A 16,129-nucleotide genomic window follows, 5' to 3' on the forward strand; every position below is an offset into this window, starting at 1 on the left:
TCTGAAATTACATTATACTGTTGCACTGTCAGCAGAGGGAGTACAAGTTCACTGTTAATATCCTGACAAACATTGATATCATCAATACTTCTAATGAAATAAGTAATTGTTAGTGATTTTAAACTCCTGCACTAGGCCTTTAAAACTAGTTGAGGAAGTGAGGTTTTTATTCAGACTCTTCTAAAAGACTCAAGAATTAAACTGTAGATAGTTTCTCTTTTCTTGCACATGTATGGAAGAGAATGTGAAAAACTGTCTACCTGGTCTCAAGATTCAGGTCACAGTTTATACTTCTATCTATGAAAGCAGGACTAAATCAAATTAGGTTACTTGAGCAGTTGCATTGATGGTTAATATTATAAGGATTTAAAAGTAGGTTTATGTGTCTTTAATACTTGTAATTCTAAGAAGAATGCCTAGGAATTTTAAAATTCCATAAAAACATACTTCATATCAAATCCTTTTCATTTCTAAAATAATATTGCTCAAAATATTGCTGAATTATCATATAAACTTTCATTAGAATTTAAAATATATATGTTGTAAAACACTATATAAACGGCAGGCCACAGTGGCCCAGCAGGCAGAGTCTCACCTGCCATGCCAGAGACCTGGGTTCGATTCCTGGTCCCTGCCCATGTTAAAAAAAAACAAAACAAAAAAACCCACTATATAAAATATCATGAATTAAATTATGTTTGGAAGTTGAACAGTTTGAGATGATATATGTCATTATGTTCATTTAACATTTGGAGATAGAAATAAATATTACTAGAATGAGAATTTAGAGTCACTGATGCTAATACTCAACATCTCAGCATGTTCATTTACTTATTAAAAGAGTACTTATTATACTGTCATTGGGGGCAGTAGTGGATAAAATGCTTTGCATGCATGATAGTTACAAGTAAAACTTGTAGTAAAACAATGTAGTTACAAGTAAAATAGTTATAATAATTGTGCCAGTTTGAAAGTGTTGTGCACCCCAGAAAAGTCATGTCCCTTAATCTTGATTCAACATTGAAGGATGGAAACCCTTTTGATTAGATTATTCCCACAGAGATGTGTCACTTCAGTTGTGGGTGTGACCTTTTGATGAAATTATCTCCATGAAGATGTGGCATGCCCAATTGTGTGTGTGGCCCTTTGGTTGGTTGGAGATGTGACTCTACCCATTCAGGGTGGGTCTTGATTAGTATACTGGAATTCTTTTAAAAAGAAAACATTTTGGAGAAAACTCAGAGCAGATGCAGTTGCTCAGAGAACAGTTCAGAATATTTTGCAATAGTAAGCATTCAATGTTAGCTATTATTATTGATGACTAATAAACATATACAGATATTTGTGACATGTTCACCAGAGTATAGTTTATAATTGTAGAAAACTAGAAAAAAAGGTTATAATATATTTATGATACATCTATTTAAGGAATAATATGTTGCCATGAAAAACTATGACGATCATATACTTATTGAGGTGATTAATGCCAAAAATATATGGTAGTGAAAAAATGCAGCATGTAGAGTAAGGTACCTTTATGTAAATAACAAACAGAATAGCTTAAACATTTTAATAAACTGATGAAGACCAAGTGTATGTTAGCACGAAAGTATAATATCTTGTTAAGCCACCTCAAAAAGGGGAGCTACGTCCATTCTCCACACACCTTGTTGGATACTCATAAGAAAAGCAGAGAAAAAGGCAGAAAGGGAGCAGCTGCTGCAGTAGAAAAAGCACAAAGCCCCACCTGAATCTTTCTCCCCTATAGAACAAAGTCTAAAAACATTGGGACACAAAACCATTCCTGTGGGATGGGAACAGGAAAAAAACATTCCTTTGAAAGAGGTACAAGAAACTGTCCTATTAGAGACCTTGTACCTTTGGACAAGGGGAGAATTACTGAGAAAGCCTCATTCTTGATATTCAGGGATGGAAGGTCTGTCTGTGACTGAATCTGAACCAGACCAATAAAGAATTCTTCCAAATCCCCTATCATTAGGTTAGCAAGCATCAGGAATAAGTGTCAAGAGTGTGAAGGCAAAAGAATTGAAAGCAAGGAGTCAAACAGCTATTTGTACACTAATGTTCATAGCAGCGTTATTCACAATAGCCAAAAAATAGAAGCATCCCTAATTTCCATCAACAGATGAATGGATACTCAAAATGCTTTTTATATATAGAATGGACTGTTACTCAGCTGTGAAAATGAATGAAGTTCTGCTATAATCTACAACCTGGATGAACCTTGAAGATATCATGTTGAGTGAAAAACCAGATGCAGAAAGACAAATACTATATGATCACACATATATGAAATACCTAGCATAAGCAAATTCATAGAGACAGAAAGTAAATTACACATTACCAGAAGCTGGGGGAGTGAGGGAAATGGGGACTTATTGTTTAATGAGCACAGAGTTTCTGTTTGAGGTGATGAAAAAGTTTGAGTAATGGATGGTGGTAGAGGTAGGACAATATTACAGATTCAATTAACACTACCACATAGTACACTGAAAAGTAAAGTGGGACATTTTTTTAAAATTTTTTTTTGTTATATAATATAACATATATTCAAAGCAAAGAAAGAAAAAGCACTAATATTCAAAACACTCTTCAACAAGTAGTTACAAAACAGATCCCAGAGCTTGTAAAATGGGAAATTTTGAGTTGTACACATGTTGCTACAATAACAAGCTTAAAAGAGAAGGTGTTAAGACCATGACAACAGACCTTTTGTGAAGCACAGGTTTTGAGCAAAAGCCTAAAGCTGTAGATGGAAGCAAATATATAAGGAAAAACATATACCCAGCAACCCATCTCCCATTCTATGCACAAGAAAATGCTAATTAGCTTTTAAATTAGTGGTGTGCTGAGAGTAACCATAACAACAACATAACCCAAACATCTCAAGCCTTAACTAGATTGACTCAAACCTGCGTAGCAGAAGAGATGTGCCCATTTCCAGACCTGAATATTGCTTATCTCAGTCTCTATGTATATACATGAGATATCTAGCTTTTAACCCAAAATTACAAGACATAGAAGCAAGAAAAACAACAATGTCAAAAGACTAAAGCAATCAATAGAAACAGACTCAGATATGATTCAAATATTGGAATTATGAGACAGAATTTAAAATAATTATGATTAATATGTTAAAATTCAAGTGGAAAAGGTGGAAAAAATGCACCAATTAGTGGGGGATATCAACAGAGAGATGGATAGTATAAAAAAGAATCAATGGAAATGCTGGTAATGAAAAACATATTAGAGATGTGAAGAACGCCATTAGTTGGTTCATCAAGGACTCAGCAAAACTGAGGAAAATCCAGTGAGCTTGAAGATTAGTCAAGAAAAATTGTCCAAATTGAGCCATAAAGAGAAAAAACAGTAAAAAACAAACAACCCAAGTCATCCAAAACCTGTGGGGCAAATTCACCTGAATATGAAAATGGAGTCCCAGGAGAAGATGGGGTTTTGGGGAAATGGAGCAGAAAAAATATCGGAAGAGCTATTGAATAACTGTTTTCCAAAAATAATTAAAGATATCAAACCACAAATTTAAGGAGCTCAGAGAACACCAGACAGGATCAATATTGCCAATATTACCCTAAAACACACACATATGCACATACACATACCAAGACACACTATATTCAAAATATTGAAAACCAGAGATAAGTAGAAAATATTCAAGACAGAGGATAGACTTATTAGATACAGAGACGACAAAGATTTTTATAAGTGTTAAAAGAAGTCAGTGGAACAAAAATACATTTCAAAAATAAAGGAGAACCAGACTTTGAGACCAGTAAAAATTGAGAAAGTTAATTTCCTGCTGACCTCTACTAAAGAAATGGAAAGGAATTTCTTCATGGGAGCGGTGGTACTAGATCGAACCTTGAAACTATACAAGCAGTTGGGAGCCCTGGAAGTGGAATAAGTGAAGGTAAATAAAATCAAATCCCAGATCTGACAGTCTAGCCCTCTGAACATGTTTCTAGTTCTATTATTTTTCTCACACTAAACTTTTTTGCCAGGAAACCCTTTCCCATTTTCTCTCTCCAAACTTTACACATTATATGACTTCACTTCTACTTCTGGTTTAGTATTAGGTCCTTTCCTAGATTCTGAAAAAGTTTTTGCTTCACCGTTTATTAGTCACCCCTCTATCACTCTCTGCCTTTCTTTCCTCTATTTATTTCTCCCCTTTTTCCCACCCATCTTCCCTCCTTCCCGCTCTCTTTATTTATCTTCATTCAAATTGAATATGTCAAAATTCTGATGAGATTATATCTGTGAGAGCAGACACTTTTATTATATATACTTTTGTTCCCATAATAGAGCCATGTATAGGATTCTTTATTTCTGATTGACCTGATTTTTATTACAAAGTGTACAAACCTATTTTAAATCCCCCATGAAAATGAAATGAGTTTTATTTTAGATCAGTGTATTGTTTATATAGACCCAAAGTACTAAGTAGAATCATCAAATTTTCAGGATTGAAACAAGTCTTAGAAATCATTCAGGACAAACCCCTCATTTTCCTAAGAATATGTCAAGATTCTTGATGTCCATTAGTAGTAAGCAAGGGCTTGTGTCACTATTTTTGCTGCTTCTCACTATGGTTATAGTGATTATAATTTTGTCATACTACTTTAAATTAAAATTTTCATTTATTTCATGTACTGATGTTATTTATTGGAGGAGACAGTTATAAAATTATCATTTGGATTTCTGCTAAGTGAGCTATTATATTTATGTGTATTTTATAGAAAACTCTGGCTTTTGTGGTACAATTATGTTTGAAAATTCCCAAAATATCTAACTGTTAAGAGAAATATTCACTTATATTCACAGAATATAAGATTCTGGCCTAATAAATTAGCATTAAAATCTTTTTCTCAGTCACTTAGATTGTACCAGCATAGTGGTTAAAATCATTGGACTGTAGAACCAGATTGCCTGGTTTTGAATCCCTGCTGTGCCTCTTGCTAGCAGTATGACCTTGGTTAAGTCACTTTACCTCTTGCCTTCTGAGCTCTTCATTTGTAAAATGTGAATAATTATAGTACCCATCTCATGGGTTACTGGGAGATATAAGTAAAGCACTTAAAATAGTTCCTGCCATACAAAAAGTGAAATTATTTTATCTAATAATATTGTTTACCAAATAATGGACTATAATATTTTCCGTTTAACTTGTTACCCTGAGTAAGAGAATCATTTATGCTGGTCATCAGCCTCAAAGTGTTTCATTTTACTTCTGTTTGTTTATATCTTAACTTTTTTTCCTTAGAGTTTGTTGCTTCTAAGGAATTCATTTTATTGTATTTTACCACAGTGTAGTTTTCTTCTACCTATGAGTCTGTGTTTTTGTATATGTAACATGTTTTTTGTGTGTGTGTTACATTTTTTAAACAGTTTAATGCAATAGTTCCATTTTAGTGGCTTTTAAATCTTCAGTTTCTTAAGTCAGTGCTATCGTGAAGATATGTGAATGTTTCAGATGTGCACTTAACAAAGATATGGCATACAACCTGAAACCTTGGTTTTTACCCACTTTTTACCCCCTTATAACTGGTGTTCACCTATAATCCTTTACTAGGTTATGCTTGATTAAACATACTAGACCATATGAGTGCAAGTATGACCATACGTTGCTTTTAAGAATAAATGATCACCCAGTAACGTGGTCTCAGTAAAATGTTCTCTTTTTTAATTATGTAGTCCTCCTCGCCATCCTCATCACAGCCTCATTCTAGCCACTGCAGAACGAAGGCCTCATCATTGTGTCACCATGCATCCCTGCCCTGGGTCAAACGTAACCATGTAGGCCCTGCAAAGGCTACCAGTCCATCTCTCCGTCTTCGTCGCTGGCGACCCTTCTTACGCCTACCATCTTTGGGTCTCCATTCTGTTGTAAGTGTAGTCAATCTTCCATCTCTTCTTCCAGTGGCAAGGGCAGTCCATTTTTCCCCTTAAGCATCTTCAGTCTTCAGAGTGCTTTTCTCTTGGTTCACTTTACCATGAGCTTTTTCTCCCCAATAAGATTGCAAGCATACCTCATGCTTTGCAGTCCGGCTTAACTTTCACCAATGCCTTGGTGCCATCCATCTTTCCACTCCACATGCTGCCAACATAAGGGTGCCTGCTTTTCAAAGAGTACTGATCAGCATTCATGATAATGTTTAAATTTCTGTCAGTTGTGAAAGTGAATGTCTATTCTCTTATACTTCATCTTTCTGATTTCTTTTAGTTGACTCAGTTCAACGTATGCTGTGTACCTTCTGAGTTCTTTGCCATCTGTTTTTTTTTTCATGTTTCTGAACATGACCTTAGCTCTTGCCATACTATGGGGTCACTTTACTTATTCTATCCTCAATCTAAATCCTTCATGGTGTAGGTTTTTCATCTCAGCTATTTTATTCCCTGAGGTGGCTCAGGTACTTGGTTTAATCTTGAATCCAGTCTTCCCTGCCTATTCAATTTCTAAAGATCTTTTCCAAGCAGGAGGTGAAGATTTTCTACTTGCGAATTGCTGTAGACTTCCTACAAATTTCTCTATCTTAGATAATGTCAACAAACTATTAAAAAGTGCATTTGTTCTTGTAATCTTGCTAATTATCTTAGATGTTGAGGCTGATGACAGACTTCTAATAATTTTTATAATTTAAATAAGCTGCAGAATAAAGCAAGAATACCGTTTATAATTCTGATGTTTTAGAATGTTAAAGGCAATGATGGTGATTTGGCAGAGCCTACCTAAAAATATACCTGAAAGCTTCGGTTTCTGCCATGCATTTATAAGGAATTTAACATTTCTGTAAATCATCATGACTTGAAAGTGAAACCAGAATAAGTCTGATTTACACGTATACTTAATGATTTTAAAACTGTATAAGTTGGTGTAAAACATTCTTTCTACTCCCTTATGTAAGCTTCTAAAACTATACTCAAACTATGAAGTGAAGTCTTGGTACTTTTCTTTAAATACCTGCTTCCGTCAAATATCAGTATGATCATCAAACTAGCTTCCATTTGTGCTAAGTAGCAACAGACTAGTGTCTTTCTTTCTCTCTATTTCATTACCCTTATTGGGTCACAACATGCATTTGTCGTCTTTTTCATACATCCATTTGATATCTACTGCCTCCCTACTGTGCTGTACACTTCTGGGCACAGTGTGGAATATGGGATGAATTAGAGGACCTGAATAAGCCCTAATTTTGTAAATTTTGGCCTGGGAAGAGTTGATTTTATTCTACATATGAATAAAATCCTTAGTAACTTGAAAAAATTCTAAATACAGCTGAACATGTCAAAAAATTTGTCATTTCCTGTGTAACATGTTTTTATGTAGTGGTGGGCTTTGCTTCGTATTATTCCATTGCTTTATGGTCTCAAATATTTTCATAGTATAGTGGTTAAAAACATGGATTCTAGAACCGTACAACCTGGGTTTGAATCCAGATTCAATCACTGGCTTACTATGTGACCTAGAACATGTCACTTAATGCCTTTGTGGCTAAATTTTCTTGAAAGTAAAATAAGTATAACCGTATTTACCTACTTTATAGGGTTTATATGAGGATTAATTGATCAATATATATAAAACACTTAGAACAATGCCTAACATATATTAAGTACCATATAATTATAAATTAAATTATACTGCATTTTGTTTTATTATGTAGAATTAGTATTTACTGGATTAGTTTCCATCTAGTTGATGTGCTGTGTCTCCTTTTTATTCTTAGGAACTAAGTGTTGTATTCTTAATTAGGGAACTTTATAAAAAATAATGCATAATAATGGAGCAAATTTCCAGCCTTTTTTCTTTTCTTTTTGTATAATTATTTATTGGGCATTTTTTAAAAGAGAAGACACTGGAATTTGCTTTATTTGTTGTTATTCTTAATGGAATGAATTTTAAGCAGTTGGTAATTGCAGATTTTAAACTCTCAGACTAATTGAAGTTGACTGAGGGATAAATTTCATAAGACGTACTTAGGTTTCATGGCTGGCTTAGGGGTTTGAGCTTTACTTATCTTTTATAATAGTTTCAAGACTTTTCATGCTGTCTTGAGCATTTTGTGTCTTTAGAATATGCTTTCAGATAAAAGGTACTATGACTCACCATTTTGAATCACTAGATGTAGTAATTGTTCACATTTGAGATGATGTGACATTATTATTGTGATAATACATAATGTTAATAAAGCACTTTACAATTTATAAAGTGCTTTCACACATCTCAAAACTAATAAGAAAACTGAAGCCCACAGGGATTGGGATACATCAATTTTCTGACTCCAGTTATACTACTTAAAGTTCTAGCATGGTTGCCTTTACGGCAAAATATGAAAAATAGAAGCTACAGAATAAAGAATTCTTAAGACATAGGGTTAAAGCTATTACTAATTTATGGAAACAAAACTGTTTAAGAGATCGAAAATGCTTGATATCCTGGTGGAGAATTTTCTTAGAGATAAGTAAAGCCAGACCCTTGCCTGATTTCTAGCATTTTTGTTATAGAATTGAATTTATGCTTTGTAGAATTACGTAGGTTTGGCCTTGAAAAATTGTATTCACTTCTGGTTGTTGGTAAAATGAGAGATTAGGATTGAGGGAGCACTAATATTGTTTGATTCTCTGATAGGAAAGTAAGAGAACTCAAAATCAGGTCAGGAGAAATAATCAAAGGACCTGGAGCAAAAATTCCTCTAGCCATTCTCACTATCTTTAAGTATTCTAGGTCTATCAAGAGGGACTAGACTTTTTCTAAAATGATAGAAGATACAGAGAGACATTTTAGCCTTGCTATGAGAGATAACTTAACAAAATAGTCCAAAGAGTGAATGGGCTATCTCAAAACCTTAATGACTAATCCCTGTTAAGATTGGGGGACTTGTATTGGAGCTACAGTAAGGCTAGATAACCTTGAGTCCTCACATTTTTGGAATTCTTTAGTTCTAGGATGAAGTATAGAAGACCATTTTACCAAATCAATTTGTACTTAGTTTCTTCCATTAATATATGAGGGAAATAATCTTTGAAGAATATTTTGATGTTAGATGAGTCACTGTATCTGTATATATTTTAGAAGAAGCATTCTATAAATCTAAGATAGTAACGTTTATTATATAGCTTTCAATTTCTGCATCAGAAAACCTCATATTACAACTACTTAAAATTATTATTACTTGAAGGTGAAAAGCATAAAATTTTTGAGTTAAGATACTATTGATGCTACTGTAAGTATATTAAGTAATGTGAAATATAATTTGATTTATGCTTATTTTTAAAACTTTGCCCTCTAAAATTGGTGTTCTACTTGCCTTTATCAGTGATTGTATTTCATTTCACACCATTTTGATTTGATAAATAGTTAACACATATTTGTGTTAACCATGTAATTACAGCATATTATAGAAAGTATCAGTTAATCAGGTATTAATTTTATATAGCTTTATATGTATTTTATAACTTTAGAATGTCTAAAAAATGTAGCAGAAATTGCTCATGAAAATTGAATTTGGTAAGCTAAGCAAATCAAGATATAATTTTAATTTCAGATTGTTCATTAAGAGTCAAAGCAAGAAAAAAAATCATATTATAATTAATTATACTTTAATTTGTTGTTGCTCTTTATTTATTCCTCTAATTTTTTGGACCATTTTCCTGCATCTATCCGTTTTTGAACTCTTTGGATCTAGATGAATAAAGATATGCTAAGGCTATTTATATTGCATTGTTCAAAAACATGAGATAATCAAATTCAAGTTATTAAGGGAATGACTAAATTTTAATAAGGGAACAACTAAATTTTAAATGTTTTAAAATTTAACTGAAAAGAGTAACTATTTTTGCTATTTATTAAAATTTTAACTTTCTTCCAAATTTGAAATTTTAATAAATCATTTCATTCATTTATTTTATTTAAGAAGTATACATAATGCACCTGCTATGAACCAGGCATTGTGCTAGGTGCTAGGGCTTCTAAGGTAAATAAGACTTTTGATCTTTAGATCAGTTGACAAAGAAAAATGTGCCTTGAGTCAGCATTTTCCTTTTTGATGGATGAGTACATTGTCACAGACATAGGCATGGTTACACTTTGTCCACTGTCAAAGATTAAGCCTTGCATTATATTGGATAAGTGTTTTCTGTCACTTGATATTACTTGTTTGTGTTTATTATGTACTTGATTGATTTGTGTAGCTACTAATATATAATATGTATTTTTCCCTCCTGTTCCAGGCACCAAGTATAGATGAAAAAGTAGATCTTCATTTTATTGCGTTAGTTCATGTAGATGGGCATCTCTATGAATTAGGTAAGAACTACTTTAATTTATCCTGGGGAGAAAATTTGCAAATGGGAAGTCTCTTTTTATGATAAAGAGGACTGTTGCTATTTATTGTGTTTATTTACATTAATAGCCCTATAAAATCGAGTTGCATAATGAGTTTTCATTTTAAGATTTTCTTACTAGGAAAAATAAAATTTTTGTGGTGTTTCAAGCAGCTTATAACAAGAGTGTTTGCAAACCACTTCTGCATTTTAGGAAAGCAAGAAAGTAAAAACTACTACAGAGAGCATTTAAGACTCACTGCAGCAGTCTTTACTAAATTACTGAGTTAGTTATTAACATCTGGGTGAACGAGCTTTATTCTGAAACGAGCTTTAAAATATAGTTTAATATTCATATTGCCTAGTTTTTGTATTCAATAATGAGTATCCCTGGTTTTCAGGCTTTTACATTGTCTCCATGTATTCTCTCTAAATTTTTAAGATGGTACAGGAGGCCATGTTTTCTGGCAAGAGTTCCCTAAGCATGTGTCACAGTACTCATGATTAATTACTTAGTGTTTTGCCCTCTGCCAACACTTGTTTTTTAAAAAGTTTAGCTACAGATGGAACATTTCAGGGAGTACTGGGGGAGATCCACATAATTTTAACTGATTTATTCAGACAGAAGAAACCTTTTGCAGTACTAATTATGAGTCCTTTTCCCCCTGCCCTGAGACCTTATTGAGTTATAAAAGGCCAAATAAGTAATCATAAGGGGAATATTTTTCAATAATTCTAAGTCATATGATGTTTGGTTCTCTTTCCTCTTTTTCTTTCTATATATTAGCTTGCCACTTTGATTTTCCTTAACTTATTTAAAGGCAGAAGAATTCTGAAAGAACTCAGCCATGACTAAATGTGACCCATAAGATTTAGGTGGATTATGTGATCGAACTATGGCAGCAGAATCATATACTTTATTTAAAAAAATGGCTCTATTAAAGAGACGAGGAATGAATACATTATTTATAGAAATGTATAACACTAAGAATAGCTTCTAATAGAGTGATTTGAGTAGTAATCAAACCTAAATGAAAAGAAAGTTTTATGGGAGTATATGATATATAAAGAATTGTTCTCTATTGAAACATGTAATGATGTATACAGAAAGATTTAAAAGTTAGTTTGAAGTAAGAGCATCAGAAAAGAAAGGCAGAAGACGTGTATGGGTAACTCAGTGGTAGAATTCTTGCTTGCCATGCTGAAGACCCAGATTTGATTCCTGGCCCATGCACTCCAAAAAATAAAAAAATAACACATGGTGTTGCCATAATGGGTTATTCACATGGGAAAGAATTAAATGTGACCCCCACCTCATAGCATATCAAAAAAAAAAAAAAAAGGCAGAACTACTGAGGTTTTGTTTGGCTTATATATTTTTTAGCAAAAAGAATGATCGGTATTCCCGATATAGAATTAAAGCCCTATTGGGATTAGATTCTATAAATTAGTTTGAAGAATTTCAGAGTTCTAAAGAATAACCCTTTTATAGAAGACAGGGATAGTTAACTGCACAGATGAAGGTGGGCAGTTGCTTGTTCACTGTGTGGGAAACTGATAGTAACCCTGATGTGGATTCCTAAAATAATTCAAAGGGAATATTGCGCAAAAGGAGTATTGAGTTGGTGAGTAGAAAACTGCATGTGTTTTTTAAGAGAAAATCTTTTCAAAGCAAACTCACTATTAAAAATAAGGCTATACACAGTTTGCCAAAACCCAACCAACATCATTCCTGTTAACCCTAAAGAACGTCCAGGGCTCTGTCTGAGACCCTGCAGAAGTTTCACACACTAGGTTTAAACTTTTCAGAAACCTAAAACCTTCAGATGGTTCCTAGGCCAGATAAATCTTGAAACCCAGAGGTGTTTTATGAAAGTTGCAAAAGTAGTATACAGAGCTCCCATATTACCCTTTACCCAGATTTCCCAATTATTGATAATTTTGAACCCTTTGAAAATAAATTGCAAACCTGTTGCCCCATTATTGCTCAATATTTAAATGTGTATTTCTTCAAAACAGTGGAAACTCTCCTACGTGACTACAGTATGACTTTAAAAATCAGGAAATTGACATTGATCCAGTGTTACCATCTAATCCATAGATGCCATTCAGATTTTGCTGATTGTCAAAATAACGTCCTCTATACATTCATGATCCAGTCCAGGATCATGTATTGTATTTAGTTGTCATGTTCCTTTGCTGGTAATTGGGAATAATTCTTCATTTTTTTCTTGTCTTTCATGTTTTTACATTTATCTTTAAGAGTACAGTGCATATTGCCCTTCAGTTTGTCTGATATTTCCCCATCATTTAGGCTTGTTTGACAGGAATACCATTGTTTGACAGGAATACCTTAGAAGTGATGTGTGTTCTCAGTTCATCATATTAGGAGGGATATGATGTTGATTTGTCCCGTTATTGGTGATACTAACTTTTAACACATGATTTGGATGATTAACTTTCTTCACCATGAAGTTCATTAATAAATATATTGTACCTGTTAATAAGTAATGAGTAAGTTTTTCAGGAGATACTTTGCGACTATGGAAATGTATATGAGAAACTATATATACACATAGTCTCAAAGTATCTCCTGAAAAACTTACTCCTGAAAAATTGACTCCCATCAAGCATTTATCCACCAGATTTAGCTGCCATTGATCATTCTTGACTGAATTGATTTTTACTATGATGATTGCCAAATGGTAGTTTTTTAAAAAATTCCATCATTCCTCCAACATTAGAAACTTTCCTTTCTCCTCCAATCATTCATTCATATATGTCAGAATGGACTCAGGGTTTGTATTTTACTAAAAAGGTTACAATGCATTATTATGATTTATCTTAATCAAATTTCCCAGATTTGGCCTTGAAAAGGGCCCCTTCAAGAGGCCCTTTTACCTTTCTAACATGTCCCTGTCATTCTCTGAGCACTTTCTTATTTTCCGATGCAACAAGGTGTTCCAGGCTCATCTTTTATTTTCCCTGCCCCAGTCTGAGTTCAGCCACTTCTCCAAGGAGCCGAGGCTCCTTTTAATGGAAAATGGTTTTGAGTTCTAGGTGTGCCTATTGCTACTGAGATATCATTGTTTCTGAAATAGTTGTATTATATACATACATACACATATATACACCGAGACATGTGAATATGGGTATATAGGCACACACATAATTACATATTTCTCTATTTCTATCTTTATATTTTAAAACATTACTGTATACCAATAGTTCTAATTCTAATCTAATACCAGAGTTTATTCTGACATTCTTCTCCATATTTGTGACTCCCTTCTCTGAAAGTGAGAAAACTGGCTCCCACTGTCCTTTGTGTTTTCTACCCATTCTCCCTGAATATAAAACTCTTGGCTTCTCTAGCCAAAAGGTTAGTCCCAGATAACTGCTCCCAGCCCCAGCTGGCTTGCTGATGCTAGGTTTCCCCCTGACAAAGAGCAACAGCTCTCCAGTGTGAATAGCTTCTTTCTTACTGGTGTTTTGCCCTACAAATTCCACCTGCCTCAGCCCCCTTGAACTCTGAACTCTGTTTTCTGTCTCCTTTGAGACAGTTCTTTGAGAGTGTCATACTCCCTCAGGTTCATCTTGGTGATAAATGCTTCCAAGCAGAAAGCATACATTAATAATAATATAGGGCTTACCTATAGTTCTAGGCTATCTGTTATTCAACATCTAAAAACAGCTATTTCATGTATCTTGTCCAGTTTTCTGGTTGTTTATAGTGGGAGGCCTAGTCCAGTACCAATTGGTCCATGATCACTTGAGGTAGAAGTTGCTTATGATATTTTCTCTTCACTTCTCACAATAGCAGATAAGGATTTAGCTACTCTATCACACACTTTGCTTACGTCTCCCTCCCAATCTCAACCATACACAGTTACCTTTTTCCTGTTTTCCCAGTGTTGTTATAATTATTTGTATTATTATGACCATAGAAACACTATTCTCAATGGAGTCATAATTATTGTTCTTTTCTTTTTAGCTTTCTTATTTTTCCAGAGTTAATAAATATTAATAGTTTCTTTCAAAATATGGTTAGCATTGCTCTGTTGTTTTTTAACTTCTTGAGTTGCTGTTGTGAACTATAAAATTGTTATGATTCCTGATCCTTTGTATGTGTCCTGTTCCTCCCCCTGTCACTCCTTTCCAAACTTTTAGGATCTCTTCTTTGTCCAAAATAGTCTGACATTTTACAATAATGTACTGTTGTTGGGATCTGTTTTTTTATCAGTAATTTTGGGCTTTATTTTTGGGCCCTTTCAATCTGGGAACTCCTGTCCTTTGATCTAAGAATTTTTCTTTCTTTGGCTTTCTCTTCTGTTTTTGTTTATTCTCATTTTTGGTACTCTTATTTTTCAGATGTTGGCACTCCTTTTCTTTTCTCTCATATTTTTCATTACTCTGTTTTTCTTTTATTATGGTCGCTGAGGTTTTTCTTTAACTGTATATTCAAACTAATTTCACGTTCTTAAATGCCGCTATCATGTTTTTAATTTTCAAGAGTTCTTCTGTTTTCTGAATTTTTATAGCATTTAAGAAAAACAGCATTCTGTTCTTCTTTCATAGAGTCAGCCTTCTATCCTTCTAAGGGTAGTAATGATAACTTTTTTTAAGTTTTCATTTCTGTATGGCCTCTTTTTTTTTAACTTTACCATTTCTGTTATACTGTCTTCATATAGCAGATGCTTGTTCCTTGGCTATCTGTGTCAGAAAGCTGACAAAGGCTCTATTTGTGGTATCTCTTGCCTTTTGCAGAACTCTGCTGCGTATGGCCTTCCCTGGAGTCCTATGATCAAACTATCTAAAAGACAAGATCTGAATGAATTGATTAGTTACTGTCAAAGAGCCAGGCTGCTGTCTTCTTTTCTATTCAGCCTATGTCTGGTACAGCCCACTGTGACCTACATTGCAGGGTCACATGACCCATGTGCAAGGTACAGCTTTTCCTACCTCCATTGGTATAACAGAATCCTCATGGATTCTTCTCCAGGACATGCATTTACTTAAACTCAGGGTTCTTGGGAAATAATGCTTTTGTGGTAGTGGTAATCAGAACAGGAACAATTTTCAGATTACAGATCTAACTCATTCTGCAATTTTTTTTTCTTTAAAGGACCAGGTAGAAAATATTATAGCTTTTATAGACTACATACAGTCTCTGCTGTTATATTTTTCTTCTTCTTTTTATAACCTTTTAAAAAATGTAAAAGCCATTCTTAAGGATAGCATAAAAACAGGCCAAGGTCAGAATTTGGCCTTTGGGCTGTAGTTAGTCAATACATGGATTAGAATAACAATAAAAACCATACCTACTTAATTCATCTTTGTTCCAAACTACTGTTATGACAAAATAATGTACAGTTTGACTTTGTTTATATCCTTTTGACATTTCAAGATCAGTTGCCTAATAATCTTCTGTCATTAATAATGCCATTTGAGATTAATTATATATTGCTTTAAGCAACAGTTACTTATGAAGGAGAATCACTCTAGAATTTATGCGTCTACTAGAATCTAATGAGTGGTATTAAAAAGCTAATGATAGGAATGGGAAAAAATACATATATTTAGAATTTGATTAAGGAAGGAAAACCCTACATTATTTGCACTCTTGATTTTATTTAAGAATTTAAAAATAATGCAGTACAAAATAGGGCAGCATACAATGAATATAATTGTTTCTTGTAAATGCAGAATAAACTGTTGAGGAATAAGCATCTGTCACAGAAGGATGTACTTGGGAGATGTTTAACAGTTT

The 16,129-nt window shown here is 33.6% G+C and overlaps 1 protein-coding gene across 1 annotated transcript in view; it reads left to right on the plus strand.

Moving 5' to 3' along the window:
- UCHL3 (ubiquitin C-terminal hydrolase L3) overlaps positions 1-16,129 on the plus strand; it is a 70,282-nt gene that overhangs the window by 51,398 nt on the left and 2,755 nt on the right. Inside the window, exon 7 of the mRNA XM_077158435.1 lies at positions 10,267-10,342. Coding sequence (XP_077014550.1) covers positions 10,267-10,342 — 76 coding nt within the window. The remainder of the gene's footprint in view (positions 1-10,266; positions 10,343-16,129) is intronic.

The sequence above is a fragment of the Tamandua tetradactyla genome, chromosome 4 (assembly GCF_023851605.1).
Source record: "Tamandua tetradactyla isolate mTamTet1 chromosome 4, mTamTet1.pri, whole genome shotgun sequence".
Taxonomy (NCBI): Eukaryota; Metazoa; Chordata; class Mammalia; order Pilosa; family Myrmecophagidae; genus Tamandua; species Tamandua tetradactyla.